General features: G+C 50.3%; 1 protein-coding gene across 1 annotated transcript; it reads left to right on the forward strand.

The window, feature by feature from the left end:
- Positions 1-6,408: 6,408 nt before the first annotated feature.
- IRX4 (iroquois homeobox 4) lies at positions 6,409-10,483 on the forward strand. The gene is made up of 5 exons (XM_054381836.1): positions 6,409-6,453; positions 7,316-7,567; positions 8,194-8,300; positions 9,220-9,542; positions 9,732-10,483. Exons 1-5 carry the CDS (start codon positions 6,409-6,411, stop codon positions 10,481-10,483), a joined length of 1,479 nt encoding a protein of 492 aa, XP_054237811.1.
- The last annotated feature ends 5,032 nt before the right edge of the window (positions 10,484-15,515 follow it).

The following is a 15,515-nucleotide window of genomic DNA, read 5'->3' on the forward strand; positions in this document are numbered from 1 at the left end:
AAGGTGCAGCGTGTGTCCAACATTACGAGCACGGGTCCATGCAAATGACACAAGCATGAAAGAGCCCTGGCAAGAATAAATCTGTCGATGTACCGATGTTCCCTGTTAACGTTACAGTTCAGCTTTAGTGGTTTCGGTAGGAAGACACCGGATTAAAATTTCCCATTGCCACCCCACCTCTCCTGAACCTTTCTCCCCACACCTCTTTGTCTTCGCTTAATTAAGTAGGACATAATACTATCCTTCTCTCCCTCTCTTTTATTGAAACGATTGTCCAGGCTTACGCCTTTAAGCAGAAATCATATTGATCCCTCCTCCCCCTCCTGTCAATCCCAATTTGTCCCTTTTCCTGCTGAACAAACAATTAAGAGAAAGTACGGACGGCTCTACAGAACTTGCCGTGCGGCAGGGCCCCTGGGCCCCGGCAGCAACCGGGAGCGGGTCCTGGTGCCCGAGGGTGGAGGGGGGCTGCACACAGCGGAAGACCCTCTCAGAGGGGGGACTGCTTGCTCCCAGCTCACCCAGCCTCGGGCCCAAGTAACTTCGCTGGAGGGAGCAGCAGCGGCGGAGGGACGGACGGGCGTAGGGGACAGAGAGGATAAAAAGGAGCAAGCGATCTTGGGCCGACCTGCCTGCGGCTGCCGCCGGCACTCGCCTCTCTCTCCCCTCCCGGAGGAAGCACCCAGTGTCCGAGCGGCCCCGGTGGGCTGCGCCCAAGACGGGCGGCGGCGGCGGGGCCGGCCCCGGGGGCACTGCCGGGAGCGGGTCCCCGGTGCCGGGCTCCTCCGCGCCGCCCCCCACCTCGCCCCCTCCCCGCTGCCGAGGGTCGCTGGCCCGCGCAGCCCCCGGCAGCTCCGCGGCGCCCGGCTCGCCGCGCAGCCCCAAGGCTATGACTAAAGCCAAGGGCGATGGGTGGACAGGTACAGGTGCCCATCTCCTGCGAGCAGAACTAGCACTGGCGTCCCAGCCCACCTCCTCAAACGGAAGAGAAACAAAGGGCGAGAGAGGCAGGGAGAGTTGCCTGCAAGTTTAGCGCCTTGCAGTCGTGACTCGCAGAGATAAATGACAGTTCGGGGGTGCGCGCAGTTAATCAACGCTACAGCTGCCTTACAGCGTGTGCAACCCGCAGATCATTAGGTTAAATGGAGGACATTCGTGTCCTTCCAGAATCAATGCAATTATTGTTGGCAACAAGGACAACAATTGGAGTGGCAGCACTAATTTTACTAACCTGCTATTAATTATGGTGTCCCCCACGCCCCAGACGGCGTTTATAACCCGCGGAAGCAAGCGGTGCTGGCTGCTTCTGTTTTAAAATGGGAAAAGTTGGAAGTGGAGTGCCTGGTCGTGTTGGAAAGTGTTAATCAGTAAGAAAGAGTGTGATCAGTGGAGCTATTCACTTGAACGTCACTCTGGTACAGAGGGTTAGTGAAGTGGTTGTGGCGCCTGGGGACCGAAGGCACTGTGCTGCTCCGCTCAGGTATTACACACTGAGAAATGTCTGCGTTAGTTCTCCGTAGCTCCCTGCAAAGTCAGCCAGTGCAGACGAAAGGAGAGAAGCCTTGCCATGGCACAGCCATCGCTACGAGGTTTTAGCCGAAGTCTGGCGTGATCACAGGTAAAAATTTTCTTCTTGCTTTGGTGGTGATGCTTGTGTGTCTCTCTACGGAAGCGAGGGCTGGGGGGGGGGGGGGGGGGGGGTAGCGGTGGGGTTTATTCCCCCTCCCCCTTCGGAGCCTGCTTTAGCAGCAAGGCAGCCGAAACATACTGCTGGAGGGAAGAGAAACTCTCTCTGATGAATCATTTGGCTTTGTGCAATCTTTACGTAGGACAGAGGGCAAATGTATTTTAACATGTATTATGTCTTGGGAAGGGGGTGTGGATATGATATTCAGCGAGCGCTAAGGTAAGGCATCAAGTCAAACTTTCTGGATTTTAAGGCGAACTTTAAAAGGCATAGAATTTGACATTGCAAGTAGGAAAGTTTTCTCTTTGCAGGGAAGTGTGTTCAAGCTGTCTGCTGACAGAGAGCTCAAAGGCGGTGGTTTACCAATGCCTATGAGTCTGCGGCACTGGGGGTACAGGAGCTGGGAGAAGAAGCCTTGCTTTGCTAGTGAAAGCGTAGTTGCAATGCTCTGCAGGTAAATGTGGCTATGTTGTAGGGTCCATCTAGCTAAACGGCAGCTGTCCAAGTCGCTGCGTTTGCTGCCCTTGCTGAAAAGTTTTGTGTCTGTGAGCGCGTGTTGGCTCTAGTCCTTAAGTGTGAAAAGTTAATAAATACAAAGAACAGAATGAGCATGTGAGGCCTTTCTGCTTTAATCTAGATTGTTTGCCAAGAGGATTGAAGGCTTACAAAATGAGAGCATTTAACTGGATAGCTCTGAACAACTGATTTTGCTTGTAGTTGTAATCTGAGTAAATTAATTAGCGGCTCCTTCTTATGCAACTGTTTGCGATCTGCCGATCACAAGCCACTGCCTGGGTTCGCCCCGGTCTGCAGGATCACCTCTTTGTACCTCGATTCAGAGTGCAGGAGACGCAATTACACTTCAGATTGGCTCAGAGAAAACAATCGTATTTACTGTCGATAGCGACTTTGTGGGAGCTAATCTACTTGAAAATGTTGTAGGCTGCCCTCGGTTCCATGTCAGATCCCAAATGGGCAACATGTAGAGCTTCACAACGTTTGTCAGGTGGTGTCAAGGTTGCTTTAAATCTGTAACGTGAAAACAAAGCAAAGTCTACTGAAAGAGCTAGCTAAAGTCTGTTTAGCCCATAAGCAAATTCCGTCGCTGAAGTAGTTCCAGGAGTGGCAATAAACCCTCCAAAGAAGGCGATGAAAATGCAGATAGTAAAAGTGTAGCTGCATTAACTGCTTCCAGATCATGTCCCTGAAGACGTCCATCAAAGCGTTAGCCTTGAAGAGGTTCTCTGTTTTACCTGCTGTGGCCTGTTCCAACATCACAGCATTTCCTTCTTGTTTCATGCTTTTATTATAAAACTTGTATGAATGTTGGCTCTGGGTTCTCAGAGAAGAAACACGTAACTCTCAGAGACAGAGTTGGTTGGGATTTGGCTGTAAAATACCTGCTTGTCTGGGTGTGCAGGCTAGCTCCTACAAGAGAGGAACTCTCCAGCGTTTGCTATTGATCTGATGGGTTTACTTTCTCAAACTTTGGAGAAAGCAGTGTGTGTTTCTTCTTCTCGAAAGCTGTTAACTGCTTGGTACAGGAAAGGGGCTTTGACAAGGATCAATTTTTATTGCACAGCAAAGACCTGCATTTTCCAAATGCTTAAGGATATAGACCACAGCATTAAGCGTCTTTGCTTGGATTTGAACAGTGTTGCGTTGTTTATGTGCAAGAACCACAAAGGTTATTTTAAATCATTGTGGGGCTTACTGCCTGTTTGTGTGCTGGCACCAAAAATTCGAGATGAAATATAATTATGTTGAGTTTCTTATCAACAAAGAACCATTATTTGTAGACTGTAAGTGAAACAAGGCATGAACACTGGAGGAAGGTAAAATGTCAAGTTTTAGCATTTAAGGTTGTTAAGGTATTTGTTGTTGTTTTGTTTTCTTGTTGTTCAGTTTTTTAATGAGTGCTTTCTAGGGAATACAGATTGGAAGTGGTGCAAAGCTGACCAGGAGTAAAGTACTAGATCAGGCAGGCTGCAAAGAAGAATGACAAATAATTATCATGATTAATACAGGAAATTTCAGTGCAAAGATGGGCATCAGAGTATTTGCATGGTGCAGTGAAAGACAACTGTGATATATAAATAGACAAGGACTATAAATATTGAATTTCACCTTGTATTTTAAAGTTTAATAGACTCATCTAAATATCAAAACCTGTAGTGTTCTGTGGGCCACTGTGGAGTTGACATCTGCAGTAGTATCAAAAGAGGGAAAGAGGGGGGCAGGGGGGGAGGGGAAGAAAAGAAAGAAAACAACACCTTCCATACCACCAGGACATCTCCCAAACTGTAGCCTGGAAAACTAGGAGGACTTCTCCAGGCAGCTCTTTAGCTCTCCCAGCTAATTATAGTGCTTTACACCGAGCTGCTCTTGAGATAAGTGCAACTGTTTTCTTCCCTAGCACCGGTGAGTTTATTCTCCAGGGCTTAAATAAACATCCCCCAGCGTGATCAGCGGAGGAGGCAGAGCGAGCAGCCCCAAAGGCAGCGTGCAGACCATTGTGTAAACACCGGGTGTCTTTTCTTCCCAAACAATGCAGTAGCCCGCCAGCATGCCGCATAGGAGAAAGCTGCTAGTAAAAGTATCATCATATCTTGGCAGCACCGGGGGTAGCGGGCGGAATAAAGGAGTTTCTGTAAGAGACCAAATAGCTAAGTTATTAATATTCCCAGGAAGAAGAAGGTATTAGCTTTTCAGGTGAGGAAAGAAAAAGCACTTTCTTCCCCTCCAAAAATCAATACAGAATTCAAACCCGATTATTAATGTCAGTTGATTCCCTTTCTTTATACGTTTCTCCCGGCTACAGATACTGAGCTGTCAGGATAATTTGCATGTACTGTATCTGAAATCTTTTATTTGCAAACTCTCTTAAAGCACCATAGAAAGTCTCTCGTTGTCGTCTAACTCAATCTGAGAACTAGTATTTTCATCTGTAAATTAAAGCAATTACGCAGCAGATATTATATTATGTGTACTGTGGTCTCCAGATAGTCATCAATCACCCTCAATCGAGCTGTCAGTGTGGGCAGATTCGTTTCTGGGAGGCAGTCTTCCAGCTGGGGAGAAGAAGAGAACATCATCATTAATTAGAGTGTGACCCTGGGGCTATTCACATGTCTGAACCCAGGAATCTCTCTGAGCAAGTCTGCACACCACGGAGCAGCCTTCAACTGCAGCAGCAGCCCGAGCTTCAGCCTCGGCGCTGACTCCTCCACTTCCTCCACCTGACCGGCGTTACCTGCTCGCCCTGCCCCGGCGGTACTTGCCATCGAGGGGAGATGCTGGGGCTACCAGTCTGCAGAAATGGCCGAAACAGCCTCCGCGGGCCGATAGCCCCAGCATCTCCTCTCGACGGCTGCTGCCTCCGGGCGGCAGCAAGGAGACTGCCCCTCTCCGAGGGTGAAGTAGAGGGGAATGTTGCCTGCTTGGAGGGTGGGGGACCCCAGCCCCACGAGGGTAAGGAGGCTGATAGTAGCAGTGGGGTGGGGAGAAGGGGGTGATCTAGTTGAGAGTCCCAGGCCCTCCTTCACGCGGGGGTCCCACCGCAGCCTCAGAAAACTACCAGGAAAGAGATGTTTGCTCTCGGGGAACAGCACTTGGGCACGTTTGAGTTGCACCCCTCTCTCGAATCCCATCCTCTCTGCTTTTCCCCCTTCCGAGCTGTGTGCAGCCTGGAGCACAGGCAGACTGGATGCGGCCCTGCACCCTGCCACAGGCTGGCTTTTCCTGCGGAGGATCGCGATGGGATCAAAATCGGTTTAACGTGAAAAGTCGCGTCTTTTCAATCATCCCCCGGAATACGCTTGTAGGGGTTTCTACCTGTAATCACACGTCTGGAATAAAGACTGAAAAGAAAGCAGGATTGCATGTCATGTGCTTTATTGTCAGCACTAGCGCTAATTTTAACTGTTGATTAAATCTTAAATGAAGACTCAGTCGTGTGTCCCTTCATATGTCTTGTTTGTAATTGAGACTAATTATTACTGTGGGGTGGGAAGAAGCAGCTGCTCATTAATTAATTTCTAATTAAAAGTGCTTACCAGCCCTTCAGTGACTAAGGAAGGTGGGGGGAAATCTTAGCTGATACAACATTGATTCTCCAGATTAAAACAATTCATTCCCTTCCCCGCAGAAAGATACAGAAGTGTTGCAAGAAGGCACAGCCTCTGCTGGAGAGCTTTCCAAACTTTCGTTCCTTTTACACAGACTCAGAGGCATGCTGGAAAGTCTCTTTTCGATGCAACGGGAAAGGGTCCCAAAAATGAAGGTTAAACTTACAGACAGGTTAATTTGAATGGGTTTTGCGTGACGTCAGAGGCTTGGCTCTTTTAAAACTGCGTGCTTCTGAACTCATGTATTTGTATCACTTTTCTCCCCCCTCCCTTCATTTTTCTGTGGGTGCAAAGTATGTATTTCTGCTGTCACGTTTGCCAGCCTAGGAGCGCATACGTTAACAATTATTCCTGTTTTGTAGCTGTAGAAGGGAAGGTGCTAACATCACTGTACATATATTTTTATTTGGTTAAAAGAAAAAAAAAGTTTAAGATTTCATGTAAATAAATTAAATGTTGTTTTCTGCTTCGTCCTATAAGCATCTAGGGACCTGTGGTTACCAATCAGTTGGTACAATAGAGCAGAGCCAGGCTGCAATAGCGTGCAGATCAGACGTCTCGCCTTGTTTCTATGTATCTGGGAGCCTCTGTACCATGTCCTATCCTCAGTTTGGCTACCCTTACTCCTCTGCACCACAGGTAAGACTTTTTGCCTACCAACGTTAATTGATTGAATTTCAGTTCTTATTGATTACTTCTGTCCAGGGATACGAGCGGCCGCGATCCTTTCTCTCACGCGGGAGTGGAAAAATCAGCTGCTCGCTCCGCGTCTTTCCAAGATGCTTAAGTTCTATCTCGAGCATATATTTTAAACGGGAAGGAACACGAGAGATTTAGGGTGTTTGGGGGGGTGACAGTGACGCGTGGGGAAGGATTGCAAAGATGAGGGAGGTGAGAAGCGGAGACAGACAGCCCCCAACCCCCATCCGCTTTCTTCCCATCCCAGCGGTTTTTTTTTTCCCTCATTATGAATCAAATTCAGTTTACCAATTAAACACGAAAGTACTGAGATGTGGACCGTAGAAACATAATGGGATATTCTAAACCAGCAAGTTAATAACATATGAGCGCGTGGCTGCTACAAATCTGCAGACAAAATAAATATGCATGAGTGATTTAGAAAAAAAGGGTTAAAAAAGCAGATGGGAAGCATTGTGTCGCAAGAGGAGAAAACTAGTGTAAACCCAGTCTTGTGACAACGCATCAGAAAAGTTAGGTTTTAAATGCCAAGGACTGAAACGAAGTCTTGCAGAGAGTTAAACACCCACAGTCACGGGGCATTTGTTTGTTGTTGTGGTGGGCTTTTAGAAAACTGATCAACTACTTGCACCTCTGCGTTTCTCCGGAGCGATTGAAATAAAATATGGAAGAGGAGAGAGGGGGGCGACATCCCAAAGATGCGATCTGATAAAAAAACAAACACACCAAACTTGGTTACTATTTGGGAAATCGTCCCGTTCCCCCCTCCCCCCGCCCTCAGCGCCGTTCTCTGTTCCTCCAGTTCCTGATGAGTACCAACTCCTTGACAACCTGCTGCGAGTCCAGCGGCCGAACGCTTGCCGACACGGGGGCGGCCGCTTCCGCCCAGACCCCCGTATACTGCCCGGTGTACGAGAGCCGCCTGCTCGCTACCGCCCGACACGAGCTCAACTCCGCCGCCGCCCTGGGGGTTTACGGCGGCCCCTACGCCGGCCCCCAGGGCTATGGAAACTACGTGACCTACGGCACTGAGGCTCCCGCCTTCTACTCCTTGGTAAGCCGCCCCGGTGGCACCGCCGGTCCCCCGCCGCCCCATGGCTCCCCGTCCGCCAGTCCTCCACGCCGCAGCCGCGCTCCTCCCGCGCCCTCGGTGGTGCAGTGGCCGGTCGGCAGGACCCTTTTGAGACGGGGACAGCCCCGGACGCTTCCTTCCTCCTCTTCCTCCTCCTCCTCCTAAGCCCCCGAGCCGCACAGCGCTCCCCCGCGCTCGCCCGCTCATGGCCACAGGGGCGGAAGCACGGCGCGTCCAGCCCCGCTGTCATTAAATATTCAAGCCCGGCACGGTTCTCACGGTAACGCAATTAAAAGTCGCGCTTGACGAGGTGGCGGTCGAGAGTGGAGGGCTAGACCAGGCGGGTGGTTTGGGGCAGCCCAGACCGTGTCTCGCAAACTAACAGTGCGTTCTTCCCGGCCAGATCGTTTTGCATTTTTTTTTCTCCCGGCACCGTAACACTCGCTTTAACGTCTCTACTGATCTGACTGGCCGCCGCTGCCAAGGGGCCTCCGGGAAGGTCCGTCGTGCAACCCCAGCTCCTGGGAAGCCGGGCAGCGGGGCCGGGGCGGGGGCCGGAGCTATCCCCGCGGCGGGGGCTGAGGGCGGTGGCGCGGTGTCTCTTGCAGAACAGTTTGGAGGCGAAGGACGGGAGCGGGTCTGCGCATGCGGGCATCGCCCCGGCAGCTGCCTACTACCCCTACGATCACACCCTCAGCCAGTACCAGTACGACAGGTAAGCGCACACCCCCCACCGGCCACGCTCGACCCCCCTCCTCCGCCCCCGCGATCCCCACCCCTTCCCGTCCCCCCCACCGCGGGGTCGAGGCGCGGACCTGCCTCCTTGTCTCCTAGTATCTCACTCCCGGCCCCAGTGATGCCACCGCCCCTTCCCCACCGAAACGTCCCTGGCACGCAGGCACACAGACACGAGGTCCCCTGCCCCCGGGACGGACTGTGGAGGGGCCGGTCCCTCCCCACGGGGGCAGTTAGTATATCCTCTTGCGGAGTCAGGTTGAGGCGCCGGGGCATCTGTGGTGTGTTTATTAGTTTTTGAAAAGCTCAAAACCACTTACTCACTGTTTCAAGCTCTGAGGCCCGTTGGGTGCTGGTGACCTTTACTGGAGGATGTGCATTAAATATTCAGTCGCAGCCCAGTGTCATCTGTGTTAGGCTTCTACAATTTCAGGAACAAAAGGGTAGGAGAGATCACTAATAAAAGCAGTAAGAGGAAATATATTTCTATTAACAGTTACACCCTGGGGTCACCCAGATGTATTCTGTTTGGGGAGGCCTGATCAAACAACAAGAAATTGGGATTTTTGTGCGTTTGCAAGCAGCTAGGATTTCCCTGCTGCCCAAAATGTTGGCATTGACTTTACGACCAGTGAAGTCAGGCACCTTCTTCCCTCTTTGCACTACCACAGCTACGGCACGGCAGGGATTTGGATTGCCCGGTGCTGTTGCCAGCTCAATCCTTCCTCAGTCTGAGTTCTCGAGGCAGGTCTCCCTCTTAAAGAACCGTCCTCGCCCATCTTCCCCCTTTCGGGTCCAACCCCACCCCTGAGGGGGTGCCGGGGCCCTGGGATCCTGTGTCGAGCAGGGGGCGGGTGAGGGTGCCATGTGACACCGCAGGTGCTCTTCTGTGCCAGCAGGTATGGCACGATGGACGGCGGGACGCGGAGGAAAAATGCCACCCGGGAGACGACCAGCACGCTGAAGGCCTGGTTGCAGGAGCATCGCAAGAACCCCTACCCAACCAAGGGCGAGAAGATCATGCTCGCCATCATCACCAAGATGACCCTCACCCAGGTCTCCACCTGGTTCGCTAACGCCCGGCGGCGGCTCAAGAAGGAGAACAAGATGACCTGGCCTCCGCGGAACAAGTGCTCGGATGAGAAGCGGCCCTACGAGGAAGAAGAGGAAGAGGAGGAGGACGGTTCGCAGGAAGAGGCGATGAAGAGCGGGAAAGCAGAGGGTATTCTGCTAAAAACAGGCACTTAGCGCTTCGGCCGCGGGGCTTGGCCGCCAGCTCGCCCCCGGGGTGGACCCCGCTTATGGGGGCGGCCGCGGGCCTTGCTCGTGGGGGCGGCTGCGGGGCAGCGCGGTGCTGCCAGTGACCGTATGTCTTGTTTTTACTGTCCCTTCCCCCGCCCCCACTCCGCAGAGCCCACGGGCAAGGAGGAGAAGGAGCTGGAGCTCAGCGACCTGGAGGACTTGGACGCAGCCGAGTCGGAGAGCTCGGAGTGTGAGCTGAGACGGCCCTACCCTCACCCGCTCCCTCACCTGGGTGGCAGCCACCCGACACGGGCCACCGAGCCCCCTGCCAAGATGCCGCCGCCGCCGCCCGCCGCTGCCAGGGAGGAGGAGGAGGAGCCGGCGGCAGAGCGGGCGCGGAGCTGCCTGAAGACGGTGGCGGAGGAGTGCGGCCCCGACCTTCTCGGTGCTCGGCAGCAGCGCGGCTGCGAGTCAAAAATGTGCTTCCAGCAGGGGCAGCAGCTGCTGGAGGCGAAGCCCAGGATTTGGTCCCTGGCGCACACCGCCACGTCCCTCAACCAGGCCGAGTACCCCTCCTGCATGCTGAAACGGCCAGGGGCCTCGGCCGCCTCCGCCGTCTCCGCCCCGGTCAGTGTCATAGACAGGCACCAGGATTCGCCGGTCACCAACCTCAGGAACTGGGTGGACGGGGTGTTTCACGATCCCCTGTTCAGACATAGTACTTTGAACCAAGCCCTGAGCAACACGACAGTTTCCTGGGCTACCACCAAAGGAGCCATTCTGGAAACGGGCGCCTTGGGACGCGCGGTGGGAAACGGCGCCAGCGTGCTCAAGGGGCAGCTCTCAAACTTGGCCCACCATGACTCGGACAAAGAGTTTCTGGCGTTTCCCAAATCAGGAAGCAAAATGTTTTGTTCCTAACAGGTCCACCGAGCGGCGAAGGACTTTCTAAAGCTTGAAGGATGAGCTACCCTGAAAAGAGACTTGCGAGAGTTTAAATTTAAATATAATTTTTTTCCTTTTCAATAAACACAACAGAAATGAGGATTTAACGTTCAGTTTGCTCAGTTCAAGGGACAGACTTTGTTCATTGCTCTTCTGAAGAATTTCTCCTGGCTGCGACTTTAAGGGATCAATGTCGTGAAAGTTATTTAATTCCATGTCCAAAAAGCACGTGCTATAGCGTAGACCTACTTAAAAAGTTTACATCCAAAAGTTTACAAATGGGAAATTTTAATTCAGATTTAATTTAAGGCATGCCGACATTAGTTATAAAGACTTTCTGAGAGTTTTTCCTCCTGATTTCCTTGTTAGCATATGATTCACAAACAGCACTTCGACTAAGTTTACACCTACTGCACAAATCTATCCTGCCAAAAAAAAAAAAAAAAAAAAAAAAAGAAAGAAAGCGAGTATGTTAAGAGGTATGTTCACTCCAATAAATTGTCTGTTTCAGAGGTAACACAAGTGGTGGCGTTTTGCATCGCTTCAACAAACACCTTTTAGGTTTCACATTTTCCCTTTGGATCCGGTCCCGTTTAATTCCAAGGACTATCAACAGGCTACCGGGAGAGAAGGGGCTGAGTGGAGCTCTGCAGCGAGAGGACGGCCGCCGGAGGGATGCTTGGCTCCTCTCCTCGCTGTACCGTGCTCCCGCGGCTCGAAGCCGCACAAGTTGGTGGGGGTCGGCGGCGGGGCAGCTGGCTGCCCTCTGAGGCGGGGCGAGAGCATCATTCCCCCCTCCCCCCCCCCCCCCCCCCCTTCTCAATCCCCCGAGGTGCGGGCGGACGAGGGTCGGCCCCAAAGGGCCGGGCTCGGCCGCGGCATCCCCTCCGCCGTGCGCGGAGCAATTGATTCACATGGAAAACGTGATCTTCTAAAGAACTCTTGTAGCTTTCCAGCTCCTTTGCCAATATGGAGAATCGCTGATCCTCCATGAATATCTCAGCACTTCAGGACGGATGCTTTACCATTTTGACATTAAATAGAGCGCAACCAAAAAAAGAGAGAGGGAGAAAGAGCGCTCTCGGCATGTGATTCAGGAGCACTCGCAGCCAATTTACCACATAGAGAACGGGCGTTTAAAAGATTTCCTTTCCTTTTCCCGGAACAGGAACAAACTTTACTGCTCCCCGTAACGGGAGAGAGGGACAACTGCTGGAAAAGAAACTGCGAGGCGATAACACACTCTGGTTTACCCAGACCGGCCTAAGCCCTCTGAGCTGCGGTGCCAGGCGCTGCGGGGGAAGGCGGAAGGAACCCAGAGGACCAAGCTGACACAGGACAAGCACAAGAGCCTTTCTTGCCTCTTGCCTCTTAGCCTCCTTGCTCATCCCACTGCAGCCCCTCACCCCGGGAAATAAATACGTGTGTGTGTGTGTGTGTATGCAACGATAAACGCACTGAGACAGCACCCAGCCAAAATACACGCCAGCCCGCAAAGTTTCTAGCGAGACCTGTTAGGACTGAATAAAGGAATCTGGGTGCGGAGATCAGATCAAGCCCTTCCCCTCTCTGCGAACAGCCATAATTGGATTGTATCCAGTCATATTCCCTGTCATTGTATTGACTTTCGCTCTCTTGGATGATATTATCGAGATCACTGAACCCCTCTGCTGATCTGGCTGTCAAAAGGCTCAGACAGGAGCCCCCGGCCTGGAAAACGTGCATCAGCCAAGATAATTTGAAGTGAAATTTTCATTTTGACAGTAAACCCCTCAATTTCTAAAGGCTCTGCACCCGGAGAGCTCGGTGGCAGGGGGAGGCTTTACAGAAAGCCCACGTCTTAAACTGAAAAGGGCAAAAGAACTCGAATTAGTTGTAATAGATAAAAGGGCAAAAACAAAGAGTCAAGGGTACTTGACAGTAATAGCGAAAGTGGAGTCTCCGGGGAGCCGCGATCTCAGCTAAAGGCTGGGCCGGCAGGAATTTTAATGCAGCCAGGGCGGCCAGCGAGCTTTGCCTCTGAAACCCTTTAGACAAAGCAAATTATTTTCAGCCAAACTAAGGAGGTGGGGGTGAAGGAGGCGAGAAAGAGGGAAGGGAGAAAAGGCAAGTGTTTAGGCTGCCCTCAAACCATTGGCGGAGGCAAGTGGGACGGGGGGGAAAACCCGCTGCCTGCTGCGATGGTAATTGTAAAGCCGGGAGGTTTGTGAGTGGAAGGCTCGCTGTGTGCGCAGGGAGCCGATGGGGTGACCTCGGGTCTCCCGATGGGCTTCAGCTGCCATGCGACAGAGGCTTTGTGGAGTAGAAGGGACTTCATTTGCTCCCAGCACAGCCACAGCCGAGTGTGTGTGCGCAAGAAGAGGGCTTCTCCTCTGAGTAGCCAAAAACCTCCCTCGGCCTTAGAGGTGCCCGGACTTCTGCTCAGCGCCGGCACCCGCACGCCGCCCCGGGCAGGCGTGTGACAGGTTACTCTGCACGCGGTTATCAGTCATTGCTGGTCGGCATTGGCTCGGGCAGTGATGTGATCAGCTTGTCGTTTGGGAGGCAACTCCTCCCCCCTCAGGACTTAAAAACAAGGTGATAAGACTGTGGGCAATTCTAGGCGCAGTAAAATGTCAGAAGCCCAAGGAAAAGTGGATCGAAATCTCTATCCCTCCATTTTCGTGTCACTGTCGTTATAAAACAAGTGTGAGTAAGTTTATATATGTTATATAACAAGCCCAGATCCCACCAGACCACGGTTCGGGCCGTGCATTAGACGTGGTAGGTATGTGTGTGTCTGTCTGCCCTCACACATCGACACCATACCGATCCTGAGGTGAGCGACTGTATCAATTACGGTGGAGGGAAAATAGCTTCTTGCTTTGGTACACGAACCTTGTCTCTAGAACAGCCATCAAATGCAGTGATCTTTCAAAAGGGTTGGGTTTTGTTGGGCTTTTGTTTGAACAAAAGAGTGTGAGAAATTAATTTTGCCATTTGATCCAATAGCACAAGTCAAAGATCAGTTTCAGCTGCTTTAGAGGACGCTATGTGGCTGAAAAGGGAGGCCGGGCAACTCATGCTGGTATATAAAAGCAGAAATATAAAGGCAGATTGAGAAGAAGGGAAAAAAAAAATAAAAAAAAAAAAGGGGAGAGGGGAAGGAAAAACGGCTTGAAACTGAGAGACTCTAAATCATTCAGCCATGGCAAATTCAAACACACAAAGGAGGGGATGCTAAATTAACAGTGCTTTTTACATAGGGCCCAAATAAAACTGTAATCAGCGACGCGTTACTTTTCATTAAGCGAGTTTGACAGCAGCATATTCAGCCTCGACAAGGGAACAGGAGCGAAGAAATATACAGCTCTCCCAGCCCGAGTCATAAGATAATTCCTTAAGCTCCATTAACAACTCTTAGCCGCAGGAAATGGGCTCCCTGAAAACATCTCCAAATCTAAAAGCTTTATCGACCTCTCAAACCTCTGCTGATGGTTCTATTTTTTTAAAAAAAACTTAGAGGCAAGACGTCCAGCAAGGTAATAGACTTTGACACAACACCTTCTTAACTAGAGAGAGAGAGTCAGGGAAAACGAGACCTTAAATGATATTTAAAAGGCAGCCAATTAAGATTTAAAATGATTGTCTCCTGAGATTATGCATGCGATTTATGTCATCTATTTTTTTTTTCCAGGCATGCATGCAAAATTGCAATGGGGTATATTGCCTGTTCCTTTAACACCACCACCACTACTAATAATAATAATAACAGAAGAAAAAACAGCAGCAATTAACAGTCTGTAAATATGTCACATACTTGTAAATGCTAATTCAGGAAAGGGCTAGCATTTGGGTAACTTGATTACAGAGCACCTTGCAACATCTTATTTATAGGTGTCTAATTAAAAGACAGATTAAATGATATGCATATTTTCTATTAATCTTTAGCAGCACATTTCTTTTTATCCGTAGTGTATATTTGACTGTTAAAGTCTCATAATCAGTTCATAGTCACAGAACCCAGCAGAGCAGCTCCTTCCTTTCAGCCACAAGAAGAGAGATGTCCGAGGAGACTTTGTCTTGGCAAGACTTTAAACATTGCATATTTTAAAGATATAATGGTTCAGGAGACTCTGACTTATTACAGTCTTTCTGATATGCATTTACCTTTTCTATTTAAATCTGACCTTCAAATAATATGAAGGCTTGAGTGTGCAAAAGTGTACACACTTAAATGTCAGGAAAAGAGTTAATGCTCATACTCCACCATTTCATGCAGAAACCCTGGAAAACGCAAGAAAATGTTATAACTCTCTGATTTGTGATGGATCAGGAACTGTTTCAATGAATGTGATTTGTAGATGAGCAGGGATGAAAAGGATTATTAAAACAACACTGTATTTTTGCCAAAGTGTTCAGTTCTCCACCCCCCCTGCCTCCAGCTTAGATGAAGTTAGTACCGGCTACAAAATCATGAGCTTGAGTCCAATTCCTGTGGCTCCTGAAGTTTGTGTGTGTAACTTTCTACATTAAAAAATGAAGAATGGAAGGACATTGATGGTCAAATTATACATTTTTAGTTGCCCAATTTAACAACAACAATAACAACAAAGAGGAAGCTATTTTTACTGGAACAGCTAATGGCTAAAACACAGATATTCAAAGTGTGGCATCTGGCGTGTTTTAACTCACATTTACTGTCAAAGAGGCTGTGAAGTGCCTAGGACTTGTGGGAAGGGTTCTCTTCATATTTCTTGTGAAATGGCATCACTCCAGAAAATAATTCCAGATTTGTAGGCCCCCTCCTCCTCCCCCTTCCCCCCCAAATGTAGTTTTGGTGCACACACCAATTGCACAGGTCTGGGGGTGGTTTAATACACAAGACATCAGCCTGCTGTGTCGCATGAGGGTACAGCAAGACCTCAATTTGGCTGAGAGCTTGAAGGAGCATTTAACAACCCAAAGAACTAAGAGAAAAGGAAATGTGTAGGTACAATTCAAATGCAAAAGATTATAATTGCTTCCC

This window comes from Indicator indicator, chromosome 6 (assembly GCF_027791375.1).
Source record: "Indicator indicator isolate 239-I01 chromosome 6, UM_Iind_1.1, whole genome shotgun sequence".
Lineage (NCBI taxonomy): Eukaryota > Metazoa > Chordata > Aves > Piciformes > Indicatoridae > Indicator > Indicator indicator.

Coding starts and splice junctions, on each gene's coding strand:
- IRX4 (XM_054381836.1), top strand. CDS start 6,409: ATGTCCTATCCTCAGTTTGGCTACCCTTACTCCTCTGCACCACAG. Junction 6,454..7,315: donor CTTACTCCTCTGCACCACAG/GTAAGACTTTTT, acceptor CTGTTCCTCCAG/TTCCTGATGAGTACCAACTC. Junction 7,568..8,193: donor CTCCCGCCTTCTACTCCTTG/GTAAGCCGCCCC, acceptor TGTCTCTTGCAG/AACAGTTTGGAGGCGAAGGA.